General features: G+C 47.8%; 1 protein-coding gene across 3 annotated transcripts in view; it reads left to right on the top strand.

The window, feature by feature from the left end:
- The window catches only part of SPTBN1 (spectrin beta, non-erythrocytic 1), a 244,607-nt gene that overhangs the window by 182,853 nt on the left and 41,433 nt on the right, over positions 1 to 20,321 (top strand). For all 3 annotated transcript variants that reach the window (XM_082217182.1, XM_082217180.1, XM_082217181.1), the window contains 8 exons: positions 4,828 to 4,986; positions 7,610 to 7,912; positions 8,309 to 8,462; positions 9,439 to 10,309; positions 10,427 to 10,564; positions 11,611 to 12,367; positions 13,723 to 13,925; positions 18,037 to 18,127. In XM_082217182.1, the coding sequence (XP_082073308.1) occupies positions 4,828 to 4,986; positions 7,610 to 7,912; positions 8,309 to 8,462; positions 9,439 to 10,309; positions 10,427 to 10,564; positions 11,611 to 12,367; positions 13,723 to 13,925; positions 18,037 to 18,127 (2,676 nt within the window). The remainder of the gene's footprint in view (positions 1 to 4,827; positions 4,987 to 7,609; positions 7,913 to 8,308; positions 8,463 to 9,438; positions 10,310 to 10,426; positions 10,565 to 11,610; positions 12,368 to 13,722; positions 13,926 to 18,036; positions 18,128 to 20,321) is intronic.

Raw genomic sequence — 20,321 nt, 5'->3', positions numbered from 1 at the left:
AGGAATCTCAACTAAAGTATCCATGAAAGATGGTCACCCAACCTCTGCTTAAAGGTAAAGGTAAAGGTACCCCTGTCCATACGGGCCAATCTTGACAGACTCTAGGGTTGTGCGCTCATCTCACTCTAGAGGCTGGGAGCCAGCGCTGTCCACAGACACTTCCGGGTCACGTGGCCAGCGTGACAAGCTGCATCTGGCAAGCCAGCGCAGCACACGGAAAGCCGTTTACCTTCCCGCTGGAGTGGTACCTATTTATCTACTTGCACTTGACGTGCTTTCGAACTGCTAGGTTGGCAGGCGCTGGGACTGAGCGACGGGAGCACACCCCGCCGCAGGGATTCGAACCGCCGACCTTTCGATCGGCAAGTCCTAGGCACTGAGGCTTTTACCCACAGCGCCACCCGGGTCAACTAAGGCATCCATGAAAGATGGTCACCCAACCTCTGCTTAGAAACCTCCAAAAGAGAGTCTGCAACCTGTTAGGATATAGTTCCATTCCACCTTTAGAACAGGCATGTGGAGTTGTTGTATGCCACATGTCTGTTTACTTCCAGCACAGTCTGCTGGGAACTTCCGTTGTATATTGCTTTTGCCTATGCTTTTTGCTTGGACAAGAAGAGAGCAGACATGTTTTCTTTGTCCTGAACTATGCCGAATACAGATAGGTAGCCATGTTGGTCTGCCATAGTCAAAATAAAAAAAATCCTTCCTGTAGCACCTTAAAGACCAACTAAGTTAGTTCTTGGTATAAGCTTTCGTGTGCATGGTATCTGAAGAAGTGTGCATGCACACGAAAGCTTATACCAAGAACTAACTTAGTTGGTCTTTAAGGTGCTACAGGAAGGAATTTTTCATTTTGACTATGCCGAATAAAATGCTTGTAAGGGATGTGGGTGGCGCTGTGGGTTAAACCACAGAGCCTAGGACTTGCCGATTAGAAGGTCGGCGGTTCGAATCCCCGCGATGGGGTGAACTCCTGTTGTTCAGTCCTTGCTCCTTCCCACCTAGCAGTTCAAAAGCATGTCAAATGCAAGTAGATAAATAGGTACCGCTCCAGTGGGAAGGTAAACAGCGTTTCCGTGCGCTGCTCTAGTTCACCAGAAGCGGCTTAGTCATGCTGGCGACATGACCCGGAAGCTTTACGCCGGCTCCCTCGGCCAATAAAGCGAGATGAGCGCCACAACCCCAGAGTCGGTCATGACTGGACCTAATAGTCAGGCGTCCCTTTACCTTTACTTAAATATGCCACTTCCGTTGTGAAGAGTTATTCACCCTGTTGATTAGAGCGTGCTCACGTTTCTAAAGGCTTCTGAAGCTACAAGTCGCCGATTGATGCTGTTCCAGTGGGCTGGAGCCAGCTGGGGGCCTGCGAGTTGCCCCCATTCCCTGGACGCATCCTATCAGGGAGACCGTTCCACTGTCAAACAGCTCTTACCATCAGAAAGTTATTTTTGATGTTGAGATGGAATCTCCTTTCTTGTAACTTGAAGCCATCGGTTTGAAGCCTACCCTCCAGAGCAGGAGAAAACAAGTTGGCTCCCTCTTCCATGTAACAGCCCTTGAGATATTTGAAGGTGGCTATCATGTCTCCTCTTTTCCAGGCTAAACATACTTGGTTCCTTCAACCTTTCCTTGCAGTTTTGATCTCCCGGAGGGACTGCACTTGCTACCCACTGCAGAGCAGAAGTTGCTTCCTATAGGTATCTGGTTGGCCACTGTAAGAAAAGGACGCTGGCATAGATGGTCCGTGGCTTTGATCCAGCAGAGCTTTTCTTATGTTGAGACATGGTGTGCAAGCTACTAGTAAGACCCAAAGGACAATGCCTGGCCTGTTGGAATGAGAGAGGCAATTGTGCCCTTCTGTGGCTTCTGTTCGCCTCAGTGCAGATAGAACATTGTACCCAGAATTATCTTTCTCAGGTGGATGAGAGAGAACATGAAAAAAGAGCCCTGTTGGATCTCAGGCCAAAGACACTGTCACAAATTCTACTCATATTGATCCAGAGCAGAACTCTGATATATAGCTGGCAGAGTAAAATCTTTAAAAGGTTGCAGGATTCCCCAAAAAATAGATCAGAGGCAATTAATATTTCATCCAGCAGAGCTTTACTGCTACTGAAGGCAATTGAGCATAATGTTCATAAATCCAATACATTCAGGATTGGCACTGCCCATAAGAAATCCAGTTGCAGCAGATTTAACTTACAATAACTTATAATAAGACTAAACCTTAACACTATATACAGAACACCACACCAGAAGGTAGAGAGATAGAAAAGACTGAAACCCAGGCTCTCTGGCCTTATTATTATAGTCGGCATGACCTTGACAGAAGAGACAAGAGAACCAGCTTAAGCCATTGTACTCAGCTTCTCTGAAGGTATAACCCAAACATCAGGAACCTTTTGCTTGTTTCTTTCACACAGAGCAGCTTCCAGAACCCTCTTGAATTAATTAGAATAGGAAAGATCTCTACACATCAGATCAATACTTTCTGTACCAAGCAATGCAAACTGACAGACACATCTGGTCCAGCACCCTGTTTTTCCACAGTGGCCAACCAGATACTGATTGGAAGCATGCAAGCAGGTTATTAACACAACAGTGCTCTCTCCACCCACAATTCTCAGCAACGGACACTCTAGCTCAGTTGGTTAGAGCATGGTGCTGATAACACCAAGGCTGCGGGTTCAATCCTTGTAAAGCATAGCTGCATATTCCCTGCCAACTCTATGATTCTGTGATAAGGAAGAGGTGACAGAACATCGCCATTAGGGGTAGCCGCCATTGATAACATTACCTCCCATTAATATCTCTAATTCTCCTTTAAAGCCATCCAAGTTGATGGCCATTATCACTGTGAATAAGCACTTTCTCTTGCCTGTCCTGAAGCCTCCCACATTCATTTTCGTTGGGTGTCTGCACATTCTTGGGTTCTGAAAGAGAAAGGGGGGAGTTTTTAATGTCTGATGTTTTATCGTGCTTTTAATATTCTGTTGGTAGCCGCCCAGAGTGGCTGGGGAAACCCAGTCAGAGGGGTGGCATGCAATTGTTGTTGTTATAAGAAAACTTCTCTCAAGCCATTTCTCCAAGCCATGTATAATTCTATGGACTTTGATCATGTCACCTCTTGCCTGCCTTTTCTCCAAATTAAAAAGTCCCAAATGCAATAACCTTTCCTCCTTGCAGAAGACCCTTGTGTACGATGGGGGCATCTTGCAGAGAGTCTCATTGGAGCGCAGCAAAGATGCCGAGATAGGGGTGGGGAGAGCCAGGGAGCTGCTTTTCTGGTTTAGCCAGCTGAACAGCAAGCAGCTCACCGAGATCCCTGGGGGGGAAAGCAAAGTGCTTTAAAACAGGGTAAGCCTTCCTAATTTGCTTTTTCATCCTGGCTGGAATTCGCAGGGCAGCTGTTGCTTGCATCCGCAAGCTTGGCTCCGGATCGCTTCAAGCTATAAAACTCTCCCACTCCCGTATTTGTCTGCTAAGACTCCCTTGTCTGGAGATCCTTGTGTTCCAGGCAGCGTGACAATCCCCAGGATTTAGGAAAAACCCTCCGGAACGGCATGTGGCTAATTACAGATCTGTTTCTTTACGTGACAAATAGGCTGGCTTGCTTTTTAGCATTTAGGCACAGCACCGTTACGGTTCTGGCTTCAAAGTACGCAACTGAACAAAACCCTTTTGGGAAGCAAGGGTACCTAAGATGTCAGCTTACCCGTGTCTGCTGCTGTGGTCACTGCGGTCATCAGGGGCCTGCCAGCGTCCACTGCATAGTGGACAAATCCCTCCTCAGCCATGGAACTCAGCTGGGTGACCTTGGGCCATTCACGGTCTCTCAGCCTAACCTACCTAACAGGGCTGTTGTAGGATAAAACGAGAAGGAGGAGAGCGCACCACCGTGAGGGAAGGTGGGATATAAATGTGATGGATACATCAATCAGTAGCATAGCAACCTTTGTGCTATAGGGCTTCCTTCCAGAAGATATCAAGACAGGCGCTGTCCCTTTTGGGAACTTGCCACCCCTCTTGAAGACATTTTTATTTCACCAGGGCTTCCCAGAAAGATAATCCTGGCCTGATTGCTGCTAATTTTGGTACAGGATAATGTTGTTTTGGCAGGTTGTTTATGATGATGATGATTTTGCATTATGTTGATTTCTGCTTTGTACATCACTCTGAGATTCATCTGAATATAAAGCGATCAATACATTTTCTAAATGAACAGAATCAGTGCTTAGGACTAGGGGGGATGGGGTCTCACATTCAGTAAAAGGAACAGAGAGTTCCATACAAATGACTTGCCCAGCTCTCAACGTTTTCTTTCTGAAGGTCCAAAGGGATACACTGAAAGGAAGCTTAAGCCTTGTTTTACATATCCATCCTGAATTACATGTCGTGTTTTTAGGTTTTACACTTTTACTTCACTTTAGTTTTTTGCCGTAGGCATGAGATCTAGAAACGTGTCCTTTAAAAAAAGAAAGAAAGCTACTCTCTGGCCCTTGTGTCAGCCCTCAGGTTCTGTGAGTCAGCATATGTTTACTGCCATGCAGAGCCCCAGAGTTATTCCAATAGAGTATGAAAAGAAAATGACCTGGATAAAAGACGCATGTTTTGTGCCTGTTTGGGCAAAACTAGCTTCTGTGACACTTTGGCCCACCCCAAATCCACGCATTGTGCCTTCTGCTCTCTAATTAGCGCCAACCATCCGAATCTTTCCTTATTAATATTATTGTGCATTGATGATTCAGCACTTAATAGAATTTCTCACAGACTTTTTCTTTATGTAAATTCATTAAAAATGCATATATTTTTTGGTTTACCCAGGCCTGGGAAAGACTGGAAAAAGCCGAACATGAAAGAGAACTGGCACTGCGTAACGAGCTCATCCGACAGGAGAAACTGGAACAACTCGCCCGCAGATTCGACCGCAAGGCAGCTATGAGGGAGACGTGGTTGAGCGAAAACCAGCGCCTGGTTTCTCAGGTGAGATTGGGGTGTGTGTGTGTGTGTTTAAAGTAACATTTTTTTTTGGCCAACCCACTCCACACTGAGCTCCTGAGAGCTTGTTGAACCCCCTTGTGGAATTCAGAGAAAATTAAAGCTTGTCCGACTGCTCATCAAGTGTTGCCTATTTCTAAGGTGCAGTTAGACACAAGAAAGGAAGTTGCCTTATCAGACCACTCGTCCATCTAGCTTGGTATTATTATTATTTATTGAATTTATATACCGCCCTATACCTGGGGGGGTCTCAGGGCGATTCATGGAATAAAATCAAGATATAAAAGCCAGTGTGGTGTAGTGGTTAAGAGCGGTGGACTCATAATCTGGGGAACCGGGTTCACTTCCCCGCTCCTCCACATGCAGCTGCTGGGTGACCTTGGGCCAGTCACACTTCTCTGAAGTCTCTCAGCCCCACTCATTTCACACAGTGTTTCTTATGGGGGAGGAAGCTAGCCGCTTTAAGACTCCTTAGGGTAGTGATAAAGCAGGATATCAAATCCAAAACTCTTCTTCTCTTTAAAATACATAATAAAAATGACAACTCAATACCCCCCCCCAAAAAAACCCACCACATTTTAAAAGGGCATAGGATGTAAATCGGATCACCCTAAGGCCTGGTTAAAAGGAACGTTTTTGCCTGGTGCCTAAATAATAATAATAATAATAATAATTTATTATTTATACCCCGCCCATCTGGCTGGGCCTCCCCAGCCACTCTGGGCGGCTTCCATAAAAACCAAAAATACAGTAAAATATCACACGTTAAAAACTTCCCTGAACAGGGCTGCCTTAAGATGTCTCCTGAATGTCAGGTAGTTGTTTATCGCTTTGACATCTGCTGGAAGGGCGTTCCACAGGGCGGGCGCCACTACCGAGAAGGCCCTCTGCCTGGTTCCCTGTAGCTTTGCTTCTCGCAATGAGGGAACCGCCAGAAGGCCCTCGGCGCTGGACCTCAGCGTCCGGGCAGAATGATGGGGGTGGAGACGCTCCTTCAGGTATACTTCAGGTATATAAAGGTGTATAATGAAGGCAGCAGGCAAACTTCCCTGGGGAGAGCATTCCACAGGCAGGGAGCCACTGCAGAGAAGGCCCCGTTCTCGTGTTGCCACCCTCCGGACCTCTTGAGGAGGAGGCACACGAAGGAGGGCCTCAGAAGATGATCTCAGGGTCCGGGTAGGTTCATCTGGAAGGAGGTGGTCCTTGAGGTATTGCAGTCCTGAGCCGTTTAAGGCTTTGCTAGGTCAAAATCAGCACTTTGGTATTGTCTGCACTGGCTAGCAGTGTCTCTGCAGGTTTTCAGGAAGAGGACATTTCCGCCCCTACCTGGAGATGAAGGGAACTGAACCTGGGACCTTGTAATTGCAAGGCAGAAATACTGCCTCTGAGCTACTGGGGCACTTCGCCAAATTCTGTGACACAGATTTTGCGCAGAGATTAACAGCTGACCACTGTCATGGGCAAAACTGGTTGCCTGGCATGGAGAACTAAATCCAGTTCCCTACTCCTATGCTAGAGTCAGGATAGGGGCATGCACCGTTCCTTCCAACTGTCGTCTTCTACGACTTACGCGACTTCCTGGCAATATGCCACCTGTTAGGTAGATATGATTCGAGGAACAGGGCAGAAGTGTGACATGGTTTCTGAATTCTACTTTGCTGGCTTTCCAACTGGTCCATATGCAGAATTAGCAAGCTTAACTAGTAAGATTAAAGAACAAGATGAGACGGCTTTTAGAGGGTATTGGAAATATGTGTAGATTATTTAAAAACCTATTGTAAACATGCAAAAACGCTAGCAGGTTTGGAGTAAGCTCAGCAGTAACAGTTACTCTGAGAATAAGGTGGTGGGAGGAAGGTATAGATTCATGATAACATGCAGCAGCAATAGATAATTTGAGGAAACCGTGGAAGGGTGGATGGGATGTCGACCCTCAAGGAAATAAATACAGTCGAACCTTGGTTTTCGAACAGCTTAGTTCTCACACGTTTTGGCTCCCGAATTCCGCAAACCCAGAAGTGGCTGTTCCGGTTTGCAAACTATTTTTGGAAGCCGAACGTCCGACGGGGCTTCTGTGGGTTCTGATTGGCTGCAGGAGCTTCCTGCAGCCAATCAGAAGCCGTGCTTTGGTTTCCAAACGTTTTGGAAGTCAAACGGACTTCCGGAATGGATTCAGTTCGACTTCCAAGGTACAACTGTATTGGAAAACGTTTGAGCAATTGTATTTTATTTTAGGAGAAATTATAAACAAAATTGAAACAGAATAAAAAAGAATCTGAAGGCATTTTAGTGATCAAGGTTTAATATATATAATTTTTTTAACTGCCGCTATATCTGAACTGTCTCTGTTGTACTCAATTGCAATTCAGTGTATCCCTGTTGTGTTTTATGATTTTCCTGATATTGTAAGTGAACCGGAACTGGTCTGTGACCGTAGTAATAAAATTCATTCATTCATTCATTCATTCATTCATTCACCTCCATGTGATTTGGAATTCTTCTGTCTAATTTGTTGCTGCGTGAAGAAATACCGTCCATAAATCTTCCCACATTCAGTAACCCTTGTCACAGGGCCATTAAAAAAACGGAACTCTCTATCTTTTAACAGGACAACTTTGGGTTTGACCTCCCCGCTGTGGAGGCTGCCACGAAGAAGCACGAAGCCATCGAGACGGACATTGCCGCCTACGAGGAAAGGGTCCAGGCAGTGGTTGCTGTGGCCAAGGAGCTGGAGGCTGAGAACTACCATGACATCAAACGCATCACGGCCAGGAAAGACAACGTCTTCCGCCTATGGGAGTACCTCCTGGAGCTGCTCAGGGCACGCAGGCAACGGCTGGAGATGAACCTTGGCCTGCAGAAGATATTCCAGGAGATGCTGTACATTATGGACTGGATGGATGAGATGAAGGTAATTGGCAGAAGTGGGGAACAAATAGGCTCAGAAAGAAGGCTGGACCTTCTAGACTGTAATTATTTAGCAATTACCTAGGTTTTTATTTAAACATCTTTTTAAAAATGAAAAGAGCCAAGTCTCACGACTAAGGATGTTCTGTATTGGCCCGAATATAAGCTGTACCCAAATATCAACTGCATCTTTAAAATGGGGGGGGGGAGCTACACCACTTTGCTGGCGGCCTTCCCCCTTTTTGCGGTTCGGGGGAAGCTTGGGAGCCGCCGTCGGGATGGGCTCTGTTGTCCCGCACCACTGAAATCTCAAAATACACCTCTCTAATGAAAAAGCCAGCCACAAAACACAAAGTTTGCCCCCAGGAACCCTAGAAAAATGGTGGTTTTGTGTAAACAGGTGTTGCTGCTGTCTCAAGACTATGGCAAGCATCTCCTCGGAGTAGAAGACCTATTGCAGAAACACACACTTGTCGAGGCTGACATCTCCATTCAGGCTGAGAGAGTGAGAGGGGTCAATGCATCAGCCCAAAAATTTGCCACGGACGGGGAAGGTAAGTCTGTTTTAAGAAACGGCAGCTTGGGCTAGTAAGCCCTTGTTTACTTATCCTTTGGTGGAGAGCCACTTTTGAGCTCTTTGTTGGCCCACAAGTGTAATAAACTAATTTTATGTAGACCAAGGTGCCTCTACACCCCAATAAAGCATTTGTCCAGACGATTTGTGGCTCACTGTGCCTCCTCAGCCCCAACTTTTTCTACCAGCAGTCAGGAGGCATGAGCTACTATACCATGCCCCATTTCCCCCTATTGGGCACATGCTGTAATTGCTTTATCTGGGAGATTCCCATTGTGGACAACATACGGTCATACCTTGGATCTCAAACGCCTTGGCTCCCGAACAAATCGGCTCCAAATGATCAAAACCTGGAAGTGAGTGTTGTGGTTTTTGAATGTTCTTTTGGAAGCCGAATATCCTCCGCGGGTTCCGATTGGCTGTAGGAGCTTCCTACAACCAATCATAAGCCACGCTTTGGATTCTGAACATTTTGGAAGTCGAACGGACTTCTGGAGCGGATTCCGTTTGACTTCCAAGTTACGACTGTACGTACGTTCCACTTTGCATGTGGCTCCTTGGGAATTTCCTACAGCAGAGCATGTGGGGTGGTGGCACTTCTCTCTCATCACGTTACAGAGGAAAGTAGCGGGCGAGGCAGGGTGGGGATATAGGAGCACCTGCGTGAAAGGTGCAGGATAATGACAGATGCAGTGTGGGATGGGTGGGTTTGGACCTGTTTGTGCGCTTCTCGGGGAAGTTCTGGCAAAAGAACGATGAGTGGGGTCTCCGAACACGTCCCAGCAGTCTGAATTGCCTCGACATGTAAGGCATCCCAGAAGATTGCATCTGTTAAAGTGAATCTGTTTGGTCCTCAGCACCCATGAGCACACGAATTATCTTAACATCAGCTGCTGAATATAATCTGGCCTGCTCTGCAGTTTGACTTTCCATATGCCTCTTGTGCCTACCAACAGGTTACAAGCCTTGCGACCCGCAAGTTATCCGAGACCGAGTGGCTCACATGGAGTTCTGCTACCAGGAGCTGTGTCAGTTAGCGGCCGAGCGCCGAGCTCGCTTGGAAGAGTCCCGGCGCCTCTGGAAGTTCTTCTGGGAGATGGCTGAAGAGGAGGGCTGGATAAGGGAAAAAGAGCAGATCTTGTCGTCGGACGATTACGGAAAAGACTTGACCAGCATCGTCCGCCTTCTCAGCAAGCATAAGGCATTTGAGGACGAGATGAGCGGTCGGAGCAGCCACTTCCAACAGGCCATCAAGGAAGGCGAGGACATGATAGCCGAGGACCACTTTGGGTCGGAGAAGATCAGAGAGAGGATCGCGGACATCAAGAACCAGTGGGCCAATCTGGAGCAGCTCTCCACCATCCGGAAGAAGCGACTGGAAGAAGCTTCCCTCCTCCACCAGTTCCAGGCAGACGCCGACGATATCGACGCGTGGATGTTGGACATCCTCAAGATTGTCTCCAGCAGTGACGTGGGCCACGACGAGTATTCCACTCAGTCCCTGGTGAAGAAACACAAAGACGTGGCCGAGGAGATCGCAAGCTACAGGTCCATCATGGATTCCCTGCACGAACAGGCCGGAGCCTTGCCGCGGGAGCACGCGGAATCGACTGATGTGCAGAGCAGGCTGTCCGGAATGGAGGAAAGGTACAAGGAGGTTGCTGAGCTCACGCGGCTTCGTAAACAGGCCCTGCAGGACACCTTGGCCCTCTACAAGATGCTCAGTGAAGCGGATGCCTGCGAGCTTTGGATCGACGAGAAGGAACAGTGGCTGATCAACATGGAGATCCCTGAGAAACTGGAAGACTTGGAAGTGATCCAGCACAGGTGAGAGGCTAAGGGCTGAGATGGGCTCCGTCAGGTACTTGCAGCTCAGCGCCTGATACTGCTTAGTTGTCGGCACTCTGCTCATGCTTCCTTTTCTTCTTTTGATCCCCTCTCTAGATTTGAAAGCTTAGAGCCGGAAATGAATAATCAGGCATCACGGGTTGCTGTGGTGAACCAGATTGCGAGGCAGCTAATCCACAATGGCCATCCGGGCGAGAAGGAAATCAAGGCGCAGCAAGATAAGCTCAACACAAGGTGGGTTTAGTGATGAATGCAGTACTGGTTCTTTCCCATTTACTGTACAGATTTATTATTATTTTATTATGTTTTAAACAACAGAATAAAAAGTAAAAATGTGAGTGGGGAAAAGAAAGGCACACTGTAACACTATAAGAATCAACAATTACAATTCTATATACGTATGCTGTATACCTCGAGTTACAAATGCCTCAGGTTACAAACGCTTCAGATTACAAACTCTGCTAACCTGGAAGAGTTACCTCAAGTTCCAGAGGTCCGTTCTTAACCTGAAACTGTTCTTAACCTGAAGCACCACTTTAGCCTCCTGCTGCAGCCACGCCACCGGAGCACGACTTCTGTTCTCATCCTGAAGCAAAGTTCTTAACCCAAGGTACTATTTCTGGGTTAGCGAAGTCTGTAACCTGAAGCGTATGCATCCTGAAGCGTATGTAACTCGAGGTACCACTCTACCACTTAATCTTAACTCAGGGGTTGGCAAGGTTTACCTTGTCTGGGCCGGTTCACTCCAGCGGAGATTCCTCTGTGGGCTGGAATGTGCGCACACACGAGTGAGCGCGCCTGTGATTTTCCTGCGACACAGAAGCCGGTTTAGTGCAGTGCGTGGGAGCTTGCCAAGCAGGCAGCTCGGTTCGGGGTTGGCTTGTGGGCCAGTTAAACAACCCCTGTGGGCCACTTGTTGCCCATGGACCTTAGTTTGCCGACCCCTGTCTTAACTGCTTCAGGTTGTTTAGAATTACAGCCATTAAAGTGGGGGAGCAAAGTTCCAAAATCAAAATGAGGGAAAGGGTCCGCCTGAGACTCTTCCATGAATTGTTAGTTATTTTCTTTATTCAGATACTCCAGCAGTAATACTGTGGCACAGTTCACAATAGGAACATGACTTACAGTTCACCGATCAACAACTCCTGCCGTATGTCTTTAAACTTATTTGCGAGCTGAGGTACCTCATATACTAAAGAGCACATTTGGCAGTTTGGGAAGGAGGAGCCGTGATAAATGTTATGTTTCTCCATCTTGCCTCCTGTGTTTCTCTGTACAAGGTGGAGCCAGTTCAGAGAGCTTGTTGACGTGAAGAAAGACGCCCTGCTCTCAGCCCTCAGTATCCAGAACTACCACCTTGAATGCAACGAAACCAAGTCGTGGATCAGGGAGAAGACAAAGGTCATTGAATCCACCCAAGAGCTTGGGAACGACCTGGCCGGCGTTATCGCTCTTCAGAGGAAGCTGACGGGGATGGAGCGCGATTTGGTCGCCATCGAGGCCAAGTTAAGCGACCTGCAGAAAGAAGCCGAAAAGTTGGAATCGGAGCACCCCGACCAAGCTCGGGCCATCCTGTCGAGGCTCGCCGAAATCAACGACGTTTGGGAAGAGATGAAGACGACCTTGAAGAACCGCGAGGAGTCCCTTGGGGAGGCCAGCAAGCTGCAGCAGTTTCTGCGCGACCTGGACGACTTCCAGTCTTGGCTGTCCCGCACCCAGACGGCCATCGCCTCGGAAGACATGCCGAACACGCTGACGGAAGCCGAGAAGCTGCTCACGCAGCACGAGAACATCAAGAACGAGATCGACAATTACGAAGAGGACTATCAGAAGATGAGAGACATGGGTGAGATGGTGACTCAAGGGCAGACGGATGCTCAGTACATGTTCCTGCACCAGCGCCTGCAGGCCTTGGACACCGGATGGAACGAGCTGCACAAGATGTGGGAAAACCGGCAGAACCTTCTCTCCCAGTCCCATGCCTATCAGCTGTTCCTCAGAGACACAAAGCAAGCAGAAGCCTTCCTTAACAACCAGGTGAGAGGGTGTCATGTTAAGAAGGGGAGGGGGGAGGTCCATAGCTCACGGGTGGAACATTGCTTTGCAGGCAGAAGGGTCCAGGTTCATTTCCTGTATCCCCAGTCAAGGCTGGGAATGTCCCCTGCCTGAAACCCCAGACAGTCGCTGCCGGTCAGAGTGGACAATGCTGAGCTAAATGGACTCAGTGTAAGGCAGCCCCCTATGCTCCTATGTACAGTGGTACCTCTGGATGTGAACAGGATCCGTTCCGGAGCCCCGTTCGCATCCTGAGTAGAGCGTAACCCGCGACTGCACGTCTGTGCGTGCCCAGGTCTCGATTCGCCGCTTCCGTGCATGCGCATGACATTTTGAGCGTCTGCGCATGCGTGAGCGGCGAAACCCGGAAGCAACGCGCTCCGTTACTTCCGGGTCACTGGAAGTAACTCGAAAATACTTAACCTGAAGCTACTTCAACCTGAGGTATGACTGTACTATCTGTCTAGCCTGTCAAAGGTCAGGACAGTCAAGTAATATGAGCAATTCTGGGGCCTATTTGCCATGCATGGTGTCTGAAAGAGGTTTAAATCCCAGATCTAACCTTCCACTGTAAGTTATTTCTTCATAGCAGCACATACATTTTGGTACCAACAAAACTAATTTGGAATCTGTGCCCATGGTGTAGAGCTCAGAAAACTCAGGAAGCAGTTTCCTAATTGATCCTCAAGAGCTGCTTCACAGAACCATTTTCTTACAAATTAATCTTCTCAAGTTGATCTATTGGCTGCATTCTTCAGACCATGGTTCAGGCTCCTCTTCTGTCCCTTCCCTCTCTGGCATGCCTTAATAGAAGATGTCCTGGTTTCTCAGACCATAGTTTGCAGTGAAGTTTCAGTCGCTAGACTGTGGTTTGAGTGAACCTAGCAAACCGCAGTTTGGTCCTGATTTCCAGTTCTGGTTTGGAGGGATCACTCAAACCACAGTTTGATGGTTCAGACTTAATAGCAAACCATGGTTTAAGGGAATCAGGAAGTCTTCTAAAAAGGCAAGACAAAGAGTGGAGAAAGGAGAAGAAGGAAGGGAAGTTTGAATTTGACACTCATTCCCAGTCATCTCTAAACTGTGGTCTGGAGGATTGGGAATAGAGCATCTGAATGTAACCAGTGATACTTGGCACGGTTTTGTGAATGCTCTAACATACCCCATAAATATGTGAAGATGACTTGCCCACTCTGGGCTCAACACAGATTTGAAAAGTTTTCCGGGAGGTGTTGTGCTGCTCCCTTGGCATACAATAGAGAATTCACAGAAGTGATATTTGTGCCAACAGAGTCACCATTGGAAAGGCTTCACTGTAGCTGTTTTAATCATTACAGGAATATGTTTTGGCACACACTGAAATGCCCACCACTTTGGAGGGGGCAGAAGCTGCCATCAAAAAACAGGAGGATTTCATGACCACAATGGATGCCAACGAGGAGAAGATCAACGCAGTTGTAGAGACCGGAAGGAGATTGGTTAGCGATGGCAACATCAACTCTGACAAGATCCAAGAGAAAGTGGACTCCATTGATGACAGGTAGACTTTGCTGAGAATATTTAGTGAGTCTTGGGTCTACACTCTCCCCATTTCCTTATTTGTGTTTGTCTGTTTTTACAAAATGTACATGCGGCTTTATATCCAGAAGTGGATCTATCCAGTGCACAATTAAATTATGGCTATCTAGTTTTACTTGACCAGTGTTACCAGGCCAGACCTCCCCTCGAGGGAAGTCCAGGGCGAATGCCAGCTGTAGGCCCTGCTATGGTGCTGTGACCCTGGCAGCTACCCAAGGGCAGCAGGTACACATGCCCTTTATAAGGCTGCTTGGGTTGTTCTAGAAAATGTTGGCTATGAAAGGCTCTCATATTGCACCGTGAGCAGCAGACCTTCTCGGAGCATAAGCCGTTGCTTCAGGACCGCTAATTGTAATGGGAGGTGTTGACAGATGCTATCAACGCCACCTCATAATTGCACCCAACACATCTCCTGCACCGATTGTCCCTGCCAAGTCTGTCTAGATTTAGGAAGTTAGCCGTGAGCAGTGCACACCCCCACCCACCCATCCACAGCACTGTCTGTTAACCGCTGCCAGATGGAAGTGTGAGACACAGCAGGACGAAGGGTTGACATTGGCCCTTGAGGCTGCAGCACTCTGGGATGTCAGCTGCCATGCCTCATCACTTGAGTGGAAAAGGCGCATGTCTGCACGGAGAACATCCGAGGTCCTTCCTTGGGCATCTTCGTTTAGAGTAGGGATGAAGAGCCTTGTTTCAGCCCGAGGGACTCATTCCCCTCTGGGCAGCTGCTTGAGGGGCCACCTGTCCTATGGGGAGGGGGACCAGAGACAGAAGGCGGCAGAACAACAAGTGAAAATGGTTACCTTTTGGCAGTGGGCTAGTTCCAGGGGGGATCAGATTTCAAGGACATATTCCAGCCAGGCAAAAAACACGGGGTGAGCCAGTGAGCAGTGTGGTCTGGGCAGTGTTCTGAAAGTCAGACAGAGGCCTGGAGGGCCAGATTCAACAGCAGGGCCTGAGTTTTTCCAATCCCTGAGTGACCTTGGATAGCTGCTGCCCCAGATCGGGGTGACACGCCTCTGAATACTGGTTACTTTTGATTACAAGTGGAAGAGTGGGAGTGGCCGCCGGGACCACATAACACTAGTCCTGAGAGATCTGCATTGGCTCCCAGTACGTTTCCAAGCACAATTCAAAGTGTTGGCGCTGACCTTTAAAGCCCTAAACAGCCTCGGTTCTGTATACCTGAAGGAGCGTCTCCACCCCCATCGTTCAGCCTAGACACTGAGATCCAGCGCCGAGGGCCTTCTGGCAGTTCCCTCATTGCGAGAAGTGAAGTTACAGGGAACTAGACAGAGGGCTTTCTCGGTAGTGGCGCCCACCCTGTGGAACGTCCTCCCTTCAGATGTGAAGGAAATAAGCAGCTATCCTATCTTTAAAAGAAATCTGAAGGCAGCCCTGTTTAGAGAAGTTTTTAGTATTTAATGCTGTACTGTTTTTAACAGTTGACTGGGAGCCGCCCAGAGTGGCTGGGGAAACTCAGCCAGATGGGCGGGGTATAAATGATAAATTATTATTATTATTATTAAGAGTGCAATTCCTCTCAGGTTGTGGGCTTCCCATAGGCATATCCGGTTGGTTGTTGTGGGATGCAGGATGCTTAGCTAGAGGGCCTCTGGATTGATCTGGCAAACGTCTTCTTGTGCTCTTGGAGTTGCCGGGGCTCAATGAGATGGACCAGCGCTCTGTCTTGGTATAAGACTCCTTCCTCTGTCAGCTGCCACCTGTGCTTCTCCCTCACAAAATGGCCGCCAAAATGAGGAAACCAGAAGGAAAGGGAGGCTCACAAAGCTTGCCACACCAGCCTTTGCCAACTTTGTGCCCTCCCGATATTTTGGACCCCAACTCCCATCAGCCCCGGCTAGCATGGCCAATGACTGGGGATGATGGGAGTTGTAGTTCGGCAACACCTGAAAGATACCACTGTGGGTTGCCTCTGGACAGGGATGACCAACTTCTCCTGCGAAGGAGCACAAGTCTTCTACAGCATCGCCAGCATGTAGTTTCAAGTTTGGCTTGCTCGTTTTAATGTTGTGACTGCGTCTGGAAAGACGTTAAGCTTTTTTTGGGGAAACAACGACACATTTTTATGGATGTTTTTCTTTTTTAAAAACCACAGCCTCCGCTTACATAAGCCTAATCACCTGCAAGGCAATCTTAAGGCTGTTACTTTCTTTAGGGATTATAGAAACCGCTGGAGCTGGCCTTGGTGAAAGTAAGTTTATGGGGTGCTGAGTCATAGCAGTGACTTATTAAAGAGCCTTTGAGGAAAACTTGTCTTCTGTGAGGAAGCCTCGTAATGTGTAATGGGATCAGAAAGAGGCTTCAAGTTTGGTCAAAGCATGTTAACTTTAATGTGGTTAAAATAAAAAAAAATAAAAAAACAAGTTGGACCGATTTTTGCCCTGTACAACAGGAGAGAAATCCTAATTTGATTAGCGCAGGGGAAGCTGGCCCAGTCTCTGTGGCTAAATCCAATATAGCTCAAATGATGTACAGGAAATAGCATGACCACTGTCTGTAACCAGCATGGTTTTACAATCTAATGTTCTCTTCCCCTACAAAAAAAAGGAGCGTGTGTAACCACATGGACCTCATATTTTCTTTCTAGAAGTGAAATGCCATTACAGTGCAGCAGGTGAGAGTTTTGGAGCCTTGAACAGGGAGAGGGGCTGGTTTCAAATTCCTGCTTGCTAGGTGGCCTTTGGCAAGGTACCATCTCTCTGCCCAGCTTGCTTCACTTCTAGCACATACGATGAGCCGGTGTAACCAAGAGAGGAAGCTGCAAATCACAGAGTCCTGGGTTCAAATCTCACCGGAATTGAGAAGGCAGCCTTAGTTAGACAGGATACCCTCTGGGGCTCAACATGTCTTCAATTGCAGTGTAGCAGTAATAATATGGGTGTACAGGGCAGGGTTATTACTAACAGGATAATGTCTGCGAACCTTCTGATGTCGGAGACTGCAATGTGCCGCTTGGGGACACACTTACTCATTTTCACAGGCTGAATAGGGAAGAGAGGAGTTGTAGTCCGAAATGTCTAGAACAGGCACGTCCAACAGGTATATCATTGGACGTCTGTGGTAGATCACTGGTAGATCACTGGCTCCCCCCAAAGAAGCTCAATAACTTTGGCTCCCCTAAAAAAAGCTCAACAATTTTTGCCCTGCACCCCCCAAAAGCGGGGCTTTCCTCCTCCCTAAAAAAAACCCTCAACTTTGACCTGAACCCCAAAAAAGGGGGGATAGATCACTGCCAGTTTATAACTCTGTGAGTAGATCACTTGGGAATTGTCACTTGGGAATTGGACACCCCTGGTCTAGAATACCTGAGGCTGGGTGTGTGTGTGTTTCTGGTTGTGTCTGGTTTTGCAAGGTGATCTTTGTGAGCTTCCTTGTACAGGGAAGTTTTTAGTGTTTGATGTTTTCTGGCGTTTTTATATTTTGCTGGAAGCTGCCCAGAGTGGCTGGGGCAACGCAGTCAGGTGGGTGGCATATAAATAATAAAACAACCCCCTCCAATTCTGGTTTCAAAGCACAGGAAACTGATGTGAGGACATGTCGCCTACTCAGGAAGGGATCTTCTCTCAGTTGTGCCCCCCACTTAGCTTCTTTCTGAGGGGAAAGTGTTTTGGCTGCCCAAAAACTATAGCTCCATTAGTAACGTTTCAAACGGCTGTCTCTCTTAAGGAGTGCAGGAATTCTTTTTAGGAAATATGTATCTCATTTTTCCAGCATCCATAGTTCAGCAAACTGCTGCCCCTCCCCAGAACAGACCTTAAACACAAAGCCCCATCCTTTGTTGATGTCTCTTGCATTATTCTGGACGGACAACTCTCCATAATGCTTTGCTTCATTCTGTTGTGTGTGGGAAAAGTTCTGAGGCCTGCCATTGTGTCCTTCTTTTCAAGGAGTGTTATCCCCGATTAGAGGATGTTTGGAGAGTCCAAAAGATGGAGAGATATGCAACAGAGCTTCCATTCAGGCAGCGTATAATAATCAAAACCACAAAAGTCCTCCACAGAGTTTCCACATTTAAGAAGTTCCTTCCTTGTTTTTGTTTTCAACAGGCATAAGAAGAACCGGGAGGTGGCCAGCGAGCTTCTGATGAGATTAAAAGACAATAGAGATCTTCAAAAGTTTCTTCAGGATTGCCAAGAGGTATGGTTTTTTTGAGGGAAAAGAATATTTGGCAAAAAAAGGCCCCTCATATTCTCCTTGAACAAAGCTGGCTTAGAATCACGCTCTTTCTCTTTGGGTTTCCATTTGTCTTTCATCTCTGATCCATTAACTTATAATAGATAAGAGCCATCATCCCTGAAGCAATTGATTACCTACCCTCTAATGGCAGCCAGTTATTAGAGGATTTCCCCGCCTACTTTTCTCGTTAGCGGTTAAAGAAATTTTGTCTCTTTTTATTTTAAAAAATGGGATATTGTCCACACTGTGGACTTGATCCTGGAGATTAGGTGTTGTTGTTTAGTCATTTAGTCGTGTCCGACTCTTCGTGACCCCATGGACCAGAGCACGCCAAGCACTCCTGTCTTCCACTGCCTCCCGCAGTTTGGTCAGACTCATGCTGGTAGCTTCGAGAACACTATCCAACCATCTTGTCCTCTGCCGTCCCCTTCTCCTTGTGCCCTCCATCTTTCCCAGCATCAGGGTCTTTTCCAGGGAGTCTTCTCTTCTCATGAGGTGGCCAAAGTATTGGAACCACAGCTTCACAATCTGTGCTTCCAGTGAGCACTCAGGGCTGATTTCCTTAAGAATGTATAGGTTTGATCTTCTTGCAGTCCATGGGACTCTCAAGAGTCTCCTCCAGCACCATAATTCAAAAGCATCAATTCTTTGGCGATCAGCCTTCTTTATGGTCCAGCTTTCACTTCCATACATCACTCCTGGGAAAACCATAGCTTTTACTATACGGACCTTTGTTAGCAAGGTGATGTCTCTACTTTTTAAGATGCTGTCTAGGTGGTAAAGGGTAAAACAAAAATTCCAGATGGACATGATCTAATGTGAATCCCCCTACCCCCTGCCGCTCTGTTCATGGAAAAGAAACCTGTGTATGGCAGAATGCAAAGTCCACAGGTGACTAGTTTCTTGTTGTCTCACTTTGTTGAGAAAATCCACATGCATTTTTCATTCAGATCGAAGAGAGTCTTCTTGGTGCGTTGCCCAGAAATGAGAGAAATTTCATGAGAAGCAGCCCCAATAAGCCAGAGGGCTGCAAGGAAATCCCACCCTCCCCATTGCACCCCACACCTCTTTCCCAGGGTGGGGCTGGGAAAGGCTTTAATCTGTCTGAAATCTTGACAGCTGCCTCCTGCCGAGAGTTGACAGTGCAGGGTGGAATAGCATGAGGCAGCTCTTTGTGATCGTAGAATACGAGTCGTCCAGGCCTTTCAGAGCCTGGGACAGATGGGGCAAAGGGTAGAAGAGAAGGAATGGTTTGATCCTGGCATCTCCCAGTCGAGCTGAGAATGTCTCCTGCTGTCAGGGCAGGTGTTGGGAGCAGGCCAGCAATAAATCATAAGGCGCCCATGAAGTTGTGGCTTTCTTCAAAGAAACACAACGGCTCAGACCTAGAGAGCGCAGCAAGTCTTCCTGCTAGATCCTGTCCCAATGAGGAAGGTCTCTGTCTTCCCACAGCTCTCTTAAGTCGCCTAGTCCTCCAGTTCCTTCCCAAGCAATCTGAGACTGTGACACCTTGTCTGTCTTTGCTCCTCCCTCTTCATACCTTTTTGGGTTCTGGGAGATCAAGCGAATGGAGGAGACACCCTGGCTTCTCCACCAGCCTGCCTCTGCCTCTTGGCCCCTCTCCTCTTCAACCTCTGCTTCTGCCTCCGAGTCTGAACTGCCCTCTGCCACAGCCTCTTCCTGCTCACTAAACCCCATTACCCCTTCAGCTTCCAACACCTCCCTCTGGTCACTCATCGTCATCCCACCACCAATCCCCTAGCTCTGAGCTTTCTTCCCCTGGGGTTTCCCTTGGGGGTTCCCCAGCGGGCACCTCCCACCGCTCCTTGACATCCAGCCAGTCTGTGACATCTGCCTGCAACCTCTGTCAGTCAGCATAGACTGTACTAAGCTATCTGAGCCAGTGGCCTGACTTTGGTGTGAGCTTCCTATGCTCTTATCTCATGGTGTTCCAGGACAGGAGCCTGAGAAAGCATCTTTCCATAGGCCAGGATAATATGGCACCCAGTAGGAACATGTTGCTGCCCTGGGGACAGAGGCCCCAGCAGGAAACTCCTTGGTCCATGAACGGGCCTCTTTGTTATCTTCCTCTGAAAGGCAGATTCTTCTAATTCCGGAACATTTCCCCTTTTATTGCCGCCCTTAACGGGCCTTT

Source organism: Podarcis vaucheri (genome assembly GCF_965113315.1).
Source record: "Podarcis vaucheri genome assembly, chromosome: 3".
Lineage (NCBI taxonomy): Eukaryota > Metazoa > Chordata > Lepidosauria > Squamata > Lacertidae > Podarcis > Podarcis vaucheri.
Note: the sequence above shows the minus strand (reverse complement) of the source record. Positions and strands in the feature narration are given on the sequence as shown.